This window comes from Haplochromis burtoni, unplaced genomic scaffold, assembly GCF_018398535.1.
Source record: "Haplochromis burtoni strain Fernald_Lab_line unplaced genomic scaffold, NCSU_Asbu1 Contig_7, whole genome shotgun sequence".
Classification (NCBI taxonomy): domain Eukaryota; kingdom Metazoa; phylum Chordata; class Actinopteri; order Cichliformes; family Cichlidae; genus Haplochromis; species Haplochromis burtoni.
The window spans coordinates 3,538,980-3,554,267 of NW_024582368.1; the positions used below are offsets into that span (position 1 = coordinate 3,538,980).

Here is a 15,288-nt window from a genome sequence, read left to right on the forward strand (position 1 = left end):
TATAATCTATAATTTGTTGCAAACAAAATGATGCAACGACATCAATTGTAACCAAAATCATCAGCCCTGGCCTGGTAATATGAGAGCCAGTCAGTGTATCACTGCCTTAAATGCCCTCTGGACACATGAGAGCAATGTAGACCGGCATAGGGTCTGACAAAAGTTCTGAGGATTCCCTCCTGGTACCAAACAGCAGTCTGTGTATGCAGGTCTGTATGACCTTGCAAGGATAAGGATAAGATCATCACTGACCCACGCGAAAACTTGTAATGCCGGATGATGTTTCAGACATCATAAAGTTTCCCATGGTGTCTCCAGACTCTTTGACTCATTGTCAGAGCGAACCTGCTTTCATCTGTGAAGCCAACAGGGGATCAGAGGTGGATACTGCCAATTTTTGCATTCTTTGGCGTATGCCAGCCAAGCTGCACGGTGGTGGGCTGTGAGCACAGGTCCCAGTAAAGGACTTCAGTCCTTCATCCCAGTCTCCCGTAGTCTGTTCCTGACAGTTTGGTCAGAAATATGCACAATGAGCCCACTAGAGGTCATTCTGTAAGGCTCTGGCAGTGCTCCCCCTGTTTCTCCACACACACAGGAGCAGAGGCCGATCCTGCTTCTTGGTTGATGCCCTTCTTCGGTCTTGTCCACCTCTCTGCATGTATTAGCCAGTCTTTTGGTATCATGTCCACAATCTTGAGACTGTCCTTAGACATACACCAAAGTTTTTGTGATGGCATGTATGGATGCGCCATCCTGGGGCAGCTACCTGTGCAGCCTGAATGGGCTGCAGGTATTGTTTCATGCTACCAGTAGTGACAAGGACACTAATAAAAAGCAAAATAAGAGAAAAATCAGTCGGGGGGGATAAGGAGAGAGCAACTGTCTGTGACCACCTCCTGCAGAAACATTCCTTTTTTAGCAGCTGTCTTGTTGTTGCCTCTCCAGTGAACCTGTTGTCACTTTCACTGTTACCAAAGCAGGTGAAATGGATTTACAATAGTTTATGCTTCCTAACCGAACAGACTGATAAACTTGATGTTTAACCGACTGTGTTATACTGTGACAATCAAGTGTTCTGCTCATTTCTTTGAGCTGTGCTTTTAGCTTTATAGAGGTGAAAGAGCTCACTTTAGTTAATATACAGTTACTGTTTCTGGTTCATTTTAAAAAGCACTAGAATTCCAATCTCAATTTTAAAGCTCATTTTATCTTTTATATTAAATACTCAATTTGCTGCAGGCTACACAAGTTTTACTCTTAAAACATCCCTCTTATAAGATTAATTTAAAGCTAAAAAAAATCTGTAAGTCTTTTGTAAATCTGAACTGACAGCCAGGTCTCCACCTTAATGAATTTATTGCAGGTTATTACTTATGAGAATGAACATGAAATTAGGTTCAGGCTGCTCTATACAAATGGCTGAATTTATTGAACTGAGATGTTTGAGACGCTGAAGTTCAACTTTCGAATAAGCCAGTGTCTGCACGATCTGAATGACCGCACTTGTCACGGCGATTGTATCTTATCAGCCTACCGTCATCACCAGCTCAGCCCTGCTCGGATAAGCCATGTTCTTTTAGTGTGTTTCAGGCAAAATGCATGAATGATGCAATTAAATATAAAAGCCTCTACAAGCCATTTAATTAAAAAACACAAAAAAAACCAAATCATGCCACAGCAGTCCCCTGCTATTTTATTTACTCAGTTTAATAATTTGTTCACCTCTTCTTCTTTTTTTCAGGTGGAATTGGCAGAAATATGGAGAGAATTGTTACAAGGGAATTTCCAAACTGTACTAATGTCTAAGACATGAGCTCTGTTACAGAGTAAGTACTGATCGTTGTGTTTCAATTGTGCTGAAATAGTTTTATTCACTGGTCTTTTTTTCTTCTTCTTTGTTTTCATGCCAATAGCTGCTATCGTTCCGAGACATGTTTTTTTTTATTCATGTGGATAGAATAAGCATCTAGTTTACAATACCAGATGATAAAGATGAATCCACTGAGCCAGACTACAGGGCCTCTAGTTTGGGGACAGTTATTGCTGAAATGTGTTAATAAGTGCAGCAACAAGCAAAAAGTAAGTGGCATCAAGACTCCCTCACTCTTTACCACATGCCATGAATCCTACATTGCTAATATGAACATTATTAATATTATGAATACTCAGATGATGTTGTGCTGCTTTAAATATTGTTTTACTCCTTTTGTATAGTATTTGGGAAACAAATACCCCGGAAGCTTTGGTAGGTGCCCTTCTAGAGAAAACAGTGTTAGGAATATATGGGTATAATGTTAATAAGAAGGAGGATATTATTAATGGAGAGATTAGTACTAGAGAGAGGATGGATAGGCTTTACTATAGTTTGTAAACTCGACATTGATTTCTCAGTGGTTGTCGTAAGGAGACAGCCCTGTGGGAATATTAGAATACTACTCAACAAGGCTGGAAAATACTGATTCCATCTAATAAAAAGGTTCTGCTGCATTCATATTTATCTCTATCATACTAATTTGACTAAAAATGATCAACTCTGTCAATTACAATATTTTACTTTATTCATACTTTTTGTTTACTTTTTCCTCTTTGTTACATCCTGAAGAGCCGTGTCCACACAGGGAGCAATTCATGCATCTGAAACCAACAGTTGGTTGCTAGCGATCATTCCAGGCTCTGGTTGCCTCGGTTATGCTCTGTATTGATTACCAGGTTGTAAGTCAATCACCAGCATCTCTCTGGTAGTCACTTCAATCGATTGCCTCAATTTTGAGAAAAGTTTATCTTGGACTTGTCCACTTTGCTTTGTTAGCAGTTTTTTTGATCTATAGTCACTTGAGGTTGACTTTGTGGTCTCTGGTCACAGCACTGCTGAGAATCACTTGTTGTGCGGACACAGCTTTAATGGATAGTCAACCCATCCAACAAAGACTTGCATGATGGGGCAGATTACATTCTGCTCTTCCTTCATAATAGCTCAGTTGCACTAGTATAAAACTAGCACTGCAACCCCATTATGACTATGAAAAATGGGTGGTGGCCTTGTGATTGCATCAGATTTTTTTTGCATTTGGCGACCAATTGCAAATAAGAAGCAGAAGTTGAGCATGCAACACCTTCAACCTTTGTCTCTAAACAATCATGGCCTGACTCAGACTGAGTGCAGTCACCTTCAGACAGGTTAGCAAAGGTTTGCATAAAACTGCAGTCTCATTTATAAACATAGATTGCAACACAATGCAATCAATCTGAGTCAGTCTGCACCAATGAGCACAACTCATCTGCGGCGCATCTCTTTGAAATAGGAGACATGACTCAACTGGTTGCCAACAAGTTGTATTCTGGTTGTATCTCTATATGAAAGCAAGGTTGCTGACCATCTCTGTCATTTTGCAGCAATGATGTCATTATTTGTGGAGGAAATTCTGTTTCAGATCTATGAGGTTCTGGCTGAACTCTGTAAATAGTTTGTGTGAATTTCCATTTAATGTGAATTTCTGTGTATGTAGAGCCAGCTACATTCAAACTGAAAGCAGACTGACCGTTTTATTGCTGTCTTCATCCACCAAAGGCAACTGACTGCGAGTGGTTGCAAACCTGGTCCCTGTCTTTGAAACAATCATTTCAGGTGACAAGATCATCATTGTACACAGTCTCAGTAATTTTGGCTCACGTCACTGTTTTCCTGAGTGTGACTATAATATAAGACAAAAATATAATAGATTGTTTGATTTTTTTTTTTAAATCATATAATTTATTCTATTAACCTCTTAAACTTTATGCTCAAGCTAAACGTTACCATCCTAAAACTAGAGGTCTTTGAGTTGTAGATATAATGCTTATGCATACATATGTGACTGTTGGTAAAGAGTATAAGACAGGGATGTATGTTTCTGCTCTGTTAGATAACATGGTGCTTTCAATGACTGTTTCTCAGAATATGGTATACAACATCATGAAAGTCTGGCCTTACAAGGGGAAATATCGACAACATGTACATAGAATAAGATGGAATTTAAATCTGTACACTAGCATCTTCATACATTGTCGTTAAGGCAGCCCACTGAGCAGGCAGTTGTGTCTTTCCTTGATTTTAAGTCTCACAGAAAGATGTATGTCCACTTTTTTAATTTCATTGGGGTTTTTTTTGTTCGTTTGGTTTTTTTTTTACAGTAGCATGCCCTAATTATCTGTGATAAAAGACTATAAAAGACTTTTATTGGGGTGAGCCAGTACTGTATATATAAATATATATATATAAATATATATCATTGTGATTTTAAACTTTACTTGACACATTAAACAAACTATTAAACACCTTGTCTTATAGTCTAGTTGTGCATTTGCCCAGAGTTGTGCATGAAACATGAAACTTCTATGATATTGTTCTTTTTTGTCGATGATATAAAATCGTCTTGTTTGGAATCACATTTCTTACTGTGAACAAATTGCCATTTTGAAATTGTTCAAAATAAATGTATTTTTATATGGAATTATGTTTTGTATTATGCATACACCCACAGTAAGCCTAACAGTGGAACATGTAAGATTAAGAAATGGCTCGCAGTGCTTACAAAAAATGTTGGGGTTGTCATGACACAAACCTAAAAGCCAAAGGGTTCGAGAAGCTTCTCTTTAACAGCACCACCACAGCCTTATCTGAAACACAGGTGCCATGTAGCAGCCAGTGTATCAGGCTCACCACAGCACTTTTAATGATCCCACAGAGGCTCTGAAGTCAGATTTAATGGGCAGAAGTGTGATAACACCCATGTGAAGATTCCCATCTGACATTTAGACTGAGCTTCATTTTACCTCTAACACTCTATCATTCAAGTTGCCAGTTATAGCTGGTTTCTTTTTAATGGGAACAATTACTACGGCTGTGGTCAAGTGATGAAAAGCAGATGTTAGTACGGGGGTATTAGTATGATTTCTTCTCTGAGTTACAAAAGAAATGTGAAAGACAGTGAGATTGGAGCATAAAACACTGTGGTTGATTGGCTGAAATATGTCTTCACACACAAAGCTGCAGCAACCAGGACCTTGTTTCTGTGTTTTGCATTTTGTTTGCCACTTCAACGGCTTCATATCGCACACCAATCTTCATCACTCCAACAGCCATCAACGCCTCGAGAGTCTTATTCTCGCTCCTGCTCTCAGTCTGAATTAACACCAAGGCCTTTCTCTAACTGCCCTGGGATGTTCGGCAGTGCACAATCAAATTGAACGGTGACAATCACTAATGGATGATTCGCTGCAGCCAGACACTGTAATGTAGCACTCAATGAAAGGAAACATGCTCATCAATTTCACACTGTGGCTAACACAATATTGCTGTGGGTTATTGTTGTGGGACATTTTTCATTCAAGGTGCTACCCAGACTGGGAAAATCTTCCTTGTTGATTTTGTGTGTGTGTGTGTGTTGATTTCCTGGAGAGGGGATAATTAATTTGTTGCACAGTGGGAGAGCCAAGGAACTATCCCATTAGAATCACTCCAGGCTACTTGGTGCTTTTCATTGTCCTCTCGCTCTGCCCCATTGTATTATGCAAATGGCTGCACTGAAACTTCAGGCATGCTAAGCAACACTTGTTAAGAGACAAAGAAGAAGAAGCAACTAATTCTACAATGTGAGCGTGCCTATCAATCAAAAGTACCAATTTGTGATAGACTCACAGTCGGCTAGGGTAGAGCCTTACTTTTGCTCCTCATGAGCCTTGCTGATTGACTTTGCATAGCCTGCGAGTTAACTACGTGGTTTAAACAGCAGAAATATAGCAGCCACACTGCAATCCTTTTGTGTTTCTTCTTTATTATTTATGTAATTATGGTTACTTCTGCAAGATCAAATGAAAAACACAGTAACAACCCACTGAATAATCACATCACTTATAATGAATGATTAGTCTAGCCCGTTGAGAAACATAACATTTTCCAGTTCACATTGTTAACATTTCTTTTCTTTTTTTTTTTACCTAAGACATATTTAGGTAGCTTGAAATAGAAAAAAAAGGTCATGCAAATATGTTCACAATCGTATTCACAGGTTAATTATTCGGACTTAACAAAAAATAGTTGTTAAATAAATAACAAGCACAAAGAAAAAAAAATCTTCAGATGACCATGTGGAGAGATGAGAGTTTGTCTGAAGACGAGTTTATTTATGCTTCAGGCTCAATTGGAGGATTGGAGGGAAGAAGTATGGAGAAGCCTCTAGTCAATTTGTCTTACTGACATATGATGCTGACAACACTTAAAAAGAAAAGTTTGATGAAGAAGAACTTTAGTACTTATCCCAAAGAGACAGCAGCTGACCAAAGCAGTGTGCGTAGGCTGAGCCTTGTTGACAGGAGATATGTCTTCTCTATCTCTGTGTCCCTTGCAGCGAACGAGATGAACAAATCTGCAGGCTTTTGTCCGCCGAGTCCTTGGGGGTAAACCTTAAACAGACTGCAGGCTCCCGTGCATTGCAGTAAACCGAGGAAATGCTATGTGTAGATGTCGGTATCATCTTAATATCATAAACAGTCCAGAGTAAATAAAAAGTGAATTACAAAAAACCAAAAATCCACAGTTTCACTCTTTTCCTATAAAAAGGCACCACATCCTTCACAGTACCAGCAGTTCAAAGAAAATATGAAAAGTAAGTAATAATTGTGTCAAGGAGGCGACAAACTGAAAATAAACCTTGATCTAATAACTAAAGTGTAAATTTAGCGCTTTTTTACTGCATTACAGTGAGTGTCTGCTGCAGTGTTATTATTCTGAAAATTTACATTTTGTTCTCTGTATAGAAACCCGAATACACCAGAAATGCTTCTGGCAGTGAATAAATACAAAGTGTAAAAGTCACTGTTTTGTGCAACAGTTAAAGTTGACCGTATGACAATCAAATATAAGACTACCGTTGCAATAATAGCCCAAAACAATGATTTAGAGCACTAATGTGTTGTTCGCGTTAAAGCAGGGTAACATTTATGACGTTAGCATTCATTCCGCTGCCTTCATTGTCACCAAAATGACTTATTTGAGTCTACTAGACAAGAGGGATTGCTCGGATTTTCATCTGCTGTGCATACCCATCTACTGTAATCTTCTGTTCTTATTTTTGTTATGACACATATTATAACATTTTGAGCGGCACAGAGGCAGGCTTGATGGAATACACAGATCTGGGACTAGGAGCTCTCCTTCATCTCCTGGATATTGCAAGCTTTCATTTGATGAGAATCTCCTGATAAGATTTACTGATTGTACAGAGCTTAATGAATCTGCTTCCCTCACTGTCTTACTCAGATAAGCTATTTCCACATAGTTAAATAAAGTAAACTCCACAAACACAAGTCCAAAAACAGAAACGGTAGAATATTTTGAGATATGATTACACATCACTCCCATTTGATATTTTCATATTTGGGCAGGCGCAGCTGTAACCAGCTGAGACTTCTTCCATTATGGATGTACATTATTTACATAAAAAGATCAGTGTCCTTGCAAAAATACAAGTATTTCAGTCAAAAAGTGTTCCTTTTCAAGAAGCAAGTATAAATCTGTACAGTCTCCTCAGAGGGATTAGGCAGCACAGTGTGAACTGGTCCATCCATGCATGGGTAGCAAAACACTCGAGACCATTCATTGTGACCGTGGTTTCATAGCTTGCTGGAAGTAACTGCCAAAGAAGATGTATTGCTTTCGAGTCGGTCATAGACTCTCAACATTAAAACACATGGGGTGCTTCATCAGAGAGCTTGATGTCTGTGTGAGATGGCAGGTAGCCTGGCGAGGGAGAAGAAAGGAAAGCGACACGGGAGGAATTTTATGTATGCTATTTGCATGAGGGTGTATTTTTGCAGGCAAACACATTTATCTTGGATGGGTCGATTGTTTAGCTACGCGTGGAGGTAAATCAACCGGAACTTCATATATATTTCTTGATGAAAATGCTTTCACCACTCTGCTTCTTTGCAGCTGTACTAATTATTTTATTGGGTCAAATAATTCACCGAGACATTCTCATCACTTTAGCTCACACTTGGTTGTGCTTCGCTTACCTGTGCGTGCTAATACCTCACTGTGCCAAAGTCAGGCTGGCAAATACATAAATACATAACACAAAATAATAACTCTGTCTTGGCAACTCGTCTGACAATACACGGGGAGGAAAAATAGAATTGGCACTTAATAGTAAGCGAATATCAAGTCGGCGAGCTTTAACTTGTGGCCAGCGCTCCTGACTGCGACAATTTTCTTTAATGTTTCAAATATTTATTATTTACAAATAAAGACACGATGCCTTTCAGTGAACACAGTTTTAGCATGTCGTGATTAAGATATAGCTTTCTGATTTCCTAGCACGTGGCTAGTCATTTTTTTTTGCCAAACATTTGGTTCATCTTTAATGAAGACACTGCTACATACAGTATCAAACAAGACGTCTTCTGGGAATCATACAATAAAAATGTATCAGGTGTAGCATCATGCGTTTGTCAATGTACATGTTCAAAACTATGATTCTTAATGGAAGAGCGTACTAGTCAACAAGAAATACCAGATTTATGTTGCACAGTTTCATTATTTCAGTTTCTCTGTGAATTTCCACTTTAAGTAACTCTCACTTTCGCTCCTGCCATGACTGTCCAGAAGATTCCACCAGGATAATCCTCTTTGAACTCATTATCTACATTTGCTCCCTTCAATTATAGCCTGTAAAGTAAGTGTGCCCTTTTTGGCTTCTTCACAGACACTGCTGTAAACCGTGTTTTATAGTTCATTCTGAATAAAAAAAATTTAAAAAACTGTTGACAGTGCTTTCTGTGGGATCTCCAAATTAATGGCGATAATGTCCCAGAAAAGAAACGAATCTTCTAAATGTCATTTTGTTATTGCTCTTAGCACTACAAATAAAATTCCAGTTACCTCAATTCTATCAGGTAAGTAATTATGCAGTTTTAGTGACAAGTACACCACCGGCTTGGCTGCCTGGGAAGATGACACCTATTTTGTTGCTGATACAAGCTGAATAAAGCCTGTAGCTTTAACAAAGCGCTACACACCTCTGCTTTTTGAGTCCAGCTGTACATCCACGTGATCCAGTGCGGTCAGCTTGTCCCCCTCAGGGTTTGGGACGGCTATGGAGGTCACTGACGGGATGACCTCTTGTTCTTTGTCAGGCTGCTCTGCCGTGTATGTGTTCATGCCTGGGATCTTCCTGCAGGTCGTGCACAAGGTGGGGAAAGGGAAGCAAGTTAATGGAAACCTGCCATCAGGTCTGTTTCACTAATGCCTTCACTAGGCATAATGTGTCACGCACTATTTTTAACTGTTAAGGATGGGAAAGGATTGCTTGAAAGCTGGAAACTAGGGCATTTTGCATTCCACTGGGCATTGCTCTCTCACATTTCATATTGTTCACCTCACTTTTCAATCAATTTTTCATCCCTTCAGATGCATCCCCAATTCTGCTTAAAACTAACATCTTGCATTTCTAATTTCAGATTCACCCCCTTGTGTTTTTGTGCTGCAGCTGGTGCTGTGACATTTGGGGGAGCTTAAGAACTCCAAGTTGATTTCTTAATGTAGTAATTACTATCCATAAAGTTCAGCAGTGTTTGCTTTATAATGAGTAAAATTCCACAAACTACTGACGAACAAAACCATCCCCCTGTGATTGGCATGGGATTACCTCCAGCAGAGGATGCTATTTACTGTATGTCCCTCACTGTATAATGTGTGTTGTCTCAGGATTCATCTTCTCAACCTTTCCTGCCATTCTGCAGAGTATGCCTCACCTTGGATAGCTGTGTTTAGCATTTCCGAAAGGTCAACCCTCACATTGTCAGATAGATGAATATTGATAACTGCAGGACTCTGACACCCATTCAGCGCTCTGGGAGAATTGATTAGCCTGTCATTCCCTGTAATATTCTGCAGATTGAGACAGAGGGGAATTGTCTTATTTCTCAAGCTATTATTGTGTCGTGGATGTCCATAACTCAGAGATATATGGAGTCTGAATACTTCTGGAAAGTTTTAGGAGTTCGGCAGTTAGGTGCTTGCTTCTAGATAATGGGAGCAACCCTAAATAGGGCCGTGCGAATACACACAAACAAACAAAGCAATAACGTATTTTATCACAGACAACTTCATGGATGCGTCTGCAAATCAGAGGGCTTATTTTTATGACTCCGCCTAACTTATCTTTCTCTGACTGTGCTCTGTCACCCAAGTATTTTGTACCTTTTAAATTTATATATAACAAAGGCAGCCAGGCCCATCAGGACAACTGACACCAGCATGATGACCGCCGTGCCGCTGTGGCCACTATCACTGCTGTCCACGAGAGGAGCTTTGAAGCAGAAAGATGGAGAAAATGAGCACATATACAGGCCAAGATTATATTGCAATTCTGTTAAATATCAGTCAGCGCAGTATAAACAGAGAGAACATGGAAAACGAATACAACAATATGACAAAATACATAAGCTGTACTTTCCAGACTTCTGTTTAATTTTTAATAAGCATTTGAAAAGCTGAAAGCTCGTTCACATGTAGATCTCATTTTCAGCCTCAAACTAGAAGAACCGCACACAGTCTGGCCCCAACACGACCCCAGAAATGGGGTCTGGAACACATCTCTAACAAAAATGGATCAGACTGCCTGCCATTTGTTCAGGTAGGTGTGTGACAGACGCAGCAGGCTCACCTGGAGACAGCCGTGTGGCGTACACGTTTACCTGCACCCCCGGTTTGAGTGTGAACTGGATGAGGTCTTGGTTCAGAGCACTTAGCAGAACCTGAGAAAGCTATGACGAGAAGTGGCAGAGCGGAGAAGGCTCAGTTAGCGGCAGCTATATAGGAATATTTCACAGTCATCAATATTTCAACCACAGCCATTCCATCCAACAGCTTGAATTATGGATCAGAGTTTTTGCTTCCTTCTAAAGAGGAGCAAATGGTGATGTGACACAGGGAAAACCAAACCTGCTGCACTGAAACCTAACAGGCTTTAATGGTGGGGGAAAACCCTTATCAGGTAACCAGGTGTTCTGCTTATGGTGTGGCAGTGACATTAAAAAATAATCTTCTGCCATTTCCATCACAGCGGGGAGTTTTTCAAACTATTTCCTTGTCATGCTTCCTTTTAAAGGGAATGTGATTTGCCCATTTATAGGTTCAGTGAGGCAACATTATTGGAAATCAAAGTGTGTTCTAATATCTTAAAATTGCTGTTTTAATTTTTCTCCCTGAAGAGACTCAAGTTCCCCTGCTTTTCACACCTTGATGAAGCAGTCATTTAGCAAGAGACCAAAATGCCTTCCCAGTGCCCATTTGAGTCCTTAGCCATGCCTCACTAATTCCATCTCGCTCTTTCTAAAATCTTTCCACTGGTTAAAATTAGACCGCTCTACACAGTATGAATAATTACTTTTTGTTCTAGTGGCATATCAGGGTCAGTAAATCTATTACACATTTTAATAAGCTCCTCCACACATGCACTCATCGATGCACATGTGTATGTGTTGGCGCTCACTCAGTGCCTCCACATTGCAAGTCATTCACTGGAGATGAGAACAGTGAACTGAAGATTTATTACCCTATTGTCTGTGAGGTTCTGCCAGGTAATCAGACAGGCTTTAGATAAATACATCTCTTTAATTCCCAATCCCAGCCGCCTGCCCCAGATTGTCTCCTTTCTCGATGGTGCCAATTATATGATGCATCAATGTAATTAAATACCTATTAACGTAGTTCAAGACTGACTGTGAGCCAGCAAAATTATGTTTACTTGTGATACATTGTAGTCTCTTCCGTTATGAATAAATGAGCTTGTCTAGCTTTAAAAAAACATCTCTGTTTTATTGCTTTGTTTACCTATTTGATAGCTTTTCCGAACAGGATGCACGATACATTTCCAGGAATATTATTTCACAGCAAGAAAATAACAACCACGAAGCCCGGGCGGCTTAAAATAAAGTTGTTATCGTTACCCAAAGGTTTATGCAAGTCTCAAAACTTCACAGAGGTGACTGTCAGTCCAATTACACATTCTGAGATACTCTGAGTGTTATTTCAGTGCGCTGATGGATGCAGCAGTGCTTTTACACGGGAAGGCATTGCCCTCTAGTGTTGACATAAAGTATTACATTTTAGGAGTGCCTGAAATACAATATGCATCTGTGGAAACACTGAAATAATTAACAGTTTAGTGATACAGATTTAAAATCAGTTTGGAGGTTCTGTGAAATAATACGCGTGATAAGGAAGAGAAATACTGATTAAATAGGGGTATACTCAAAAAACAAGAAAGTACATGAGGACAGACTATTGAGACGCTACTGAAAGATTGGCTCATGTAAGAAAAGAGCCTATGGGGTCTATATAATAATAACAATGAGCCTATATGGAACACATTCCTCTTATTCACTGAGTTCTCACTTGATGGACTACACCAGAGTTTGTGCATGCTTTAGCCCAATTACCACAAAAAATGTACAGTCCTCATTACGGCTGACCTTTTCCAAGGCATAACATCATATTTTTCCTCACCACCAAGCAGCCAGTGGCATCCATTCATTTCACAATGGTATGAAAATGCATTTTCAGAGACTTTAAACTTGGCTGACTTTGGTAATCCATCACAATGAGCATCACGTCTGCATTTATTTTTGTCAGAGTTAACCTTAATGTTAGGTGGTGATGGAGTGCAGACTTTCCAAGTCAAGCTGCACTTAAAACTGTGTTACTATGCAACTATAATGTAACTCTGACAAAAATAAGAGCAGACATTATGCTCATTTTGATGTATTGTCTTGCCAGAACAAGTTTCAAGTCTCCCCAAGTTGATGATTGGAATGGAAAAAAGGGAAACTGTGGCACCAAAGAAGGCAGAAGACATTTTAAGAAGTAATAAAGAAAAGCATAAAATAATTGGATAATAATTAGGTAGTCTCTCGCAGAACAGACTCTGTCTGTCAAACACATAAAAGAAAAGAAAAACTGGAAACAGGAAATAATAGTCAGTAGTCAGAGATAAGAGAGGGGGAATTTGTGCAAATACAATTTCATTTCAGAGCACACATACTTCCAGTACTGTGGACAAACAGAGAGAAAGGAAAATTAAGATGTAACTCTCCTTAAAACACTTCTCCAATACATATAACCAAGGACTCTAAAAACAGCTTGATGCTCCACATCAATCGGAAATTGGAGAAAGAATCTTAGATAATTAAGGATGATTGCAGCAATATATGAGAAACTGAAATTTATGCAAAGAGTTTCTCAGGGGGGGAAAAATCAATGCAGGAGGCAGTGTGGTGAAAAAAAAAATTGCAGACCACTTTCATTTTTATCCTTTAGCTTAAGACTATGGTATGGTAAATACAATGTTCTGTGTATCTGCAAAGCAAGATGCAACCCTGTGGTGACAGAAACTGTTCTGAGTTTTCGTCTGGGTTTGTATTTTTTGAAAGCAGGAGATAATGATGTCTGGTTTCCGAATGTTATTTTCTAGGTTATCAAGAGTTTTGTGATTCAGCCTCAGTCTGTCTTGTCCCCGGTCCCGGTGTCAAGCCTGTGAGTCTTAGTTTTGTCTCTGTGGCTATCTTACTTCCTGTTTTACTTCAATAGTCTCCTAACACATTCAGTTTTGCTTCCCTTGTCTCATTTGTCTAGATTAGTGTCACCTGTGTTCACACCTGTGGCCTGTCCTCTTGTTACCTCATGTGTATTTATGTCCTCAGTCCAGTCAGTGAGTTTATGTGGTGTTTTTAGAGTGCTACTTTTGGGTCCTCTCCTGCCTGCTAGACAGCTGCAGTGATAGAAAGATATGTTTTTAATACTTAGCTTATACTGATAGCTCAACAATCCTGTATGACACTCTGAAGGAAAGGAGGCATTCTCCTGAGATGTTCTCTCCTGAGACGGTCTCTTAACTCCTCAACTTCTTGTATTTATTTATTTTCTTTTGTGGATTACAGAAAACCAAAGTGTACTGAGTATCTGTCAAGGACCATTATAGTGATTTATGAGACAGTACCTGATCCAGGTGTGCCCACTTTTCATCCATGGCTCTGTCACTTGGCCTCTTCTCAGGTACAATGAAAATCTCTGCTGTAGTTGGTAGCCCTGGAAGCACTGTGACCAGGAGCTGATCCTCACTGATTCCAGTGACCTTTTATAATAACAACAAAACCTCATTAAAAAAGGTTTTTGAACTGACACACTTTGAGGTGATAGTGTGCACTACGGCCCTGAAATACGATCCTTGGGGGTCATCTGTATTAAAGAGTAAATTCTTTCTGCTTTCTGCTTCATATATCATTTGCCTAAGCACCAGTCACTGTCGAGGTATAATGCACGAATCAAGTTAAACATGCAAGTTCAATATGACAGTCTTTGGTAAAGGCCAGAGCTTTTAGTGCATTTGTGCCGTAACCAGAGGTCTGCTGTCAGTTTCTTGGTGCAAACTGTGGTCATATCTGACAAGACAGAAGGTCAAAGTGAATGTTTCATACTGAGGGCTACTGTCGGATATATATAGAGCTCAGTATCCAGGTCTTTTACATAACCCGCTGCTTTGATGACATCCCCACAGTGTCTGAAAGAGAAAACCAGGCACATTTAACCACAGTGTGGCTCTTTTTTACTAGAGGTTGTGGTGTTCTCTCACCGTCGTTCTCTTCTTCACAGAGGCAAAAGGCAAGTGTCATAGCAGCACTTTTACTGCCCTTTAGTGTTTTGACATGTTCAGTTGAAAGCTTGCGCTCGTAATAATGATTTCGAGTGATGCGCTATGTCAGCGTTCAGAGCGAAACGACTAATTACACAGCTACTGAGGTTAAAGACACTGCAGCTATTGGAGTGAAACACTTGACAAGATCACATGCATACATTACAAATGTAGCGTAACCAAAATCTTAAGTGTTATCAGCTCACTAGACAGTGACTAGAGTTTTTTTCCCTCCTCCACACTAGTGTAAAGCTGCTAATTGCCAGAATCTAAATGAGATTTCTGAAGATTAGTTTATTCCTACTCATGTTACAGCCTTTATAACACCAGCAGCTGAAAAACTGACCTGAACCATGCAGTTTTTCACAACTCTGGCGATGTCCTCTCTCCACTCAGACACCCCGGGGTTCAGCTCATCCAAATTAGATGAAAATGCCAACACGTGTGAGCGGAAATAATCTGAAATATAGGCAGAAATCTTCTTACTTCATGAAAAATAAACTCTTTAAACAATTATCCACTTCACACACTTCAAATAACCCTTACACTGATTGGCAAA

General features: G+C 39.6%; 2 protein-coding genes across 2 annotated transcripts in view; one reads left to right on the forward strand and one right to left on the reverse strand.

The window, feature by feature from the left end:
- sorcs3b (sortilin related VPS10 domain containing receptor 3b) overlaps positions 1-5,724 on the forward strand; it is a 53,558-nt gene extending 47,834 nt beyond the window's left edge. Inside the window, exon 27 of the mRNA XM_005914142.3 lies at positions 1,742-5,724. Coding sequence (XP_005914204.1) covers positions 1,742-1,806 — 65 coding nt within the window. The 3' untranslated portion in view covers positions 1,807-5,724. The remainder of the gene's footprint in view (positions 1-1,741) is intronic.
- Positions 5,725-5,793: 69 nt separating this feature from the next.
- Positions 5,794-15,288, reverse strand: part of LOC102303074 (VPS10 domain-containing receptor SorCS1) — a gene marked incomplete at its 5' end in the record, with an annotated part of 48,178 nt that continues 38,683 nt past the window's right edge. The window contains 6 exon segments of the mRNA XM_005914144.3: positions 5,794-7,777; positions 9,055-9,209; positions 10,238-10,346; positions 10,704-10,803; positions 14,037-14,171; positions 15,076-15,188. Of these exon segments, the coding sequence (XP_005914206.2) occupies positions 7,719-7,777; positions 9,055-9,209; positions 10,238-10,346; positions 10,704-10,803; positions 14,037-14,171; positions 15,076-15,188 (671 nt within the window).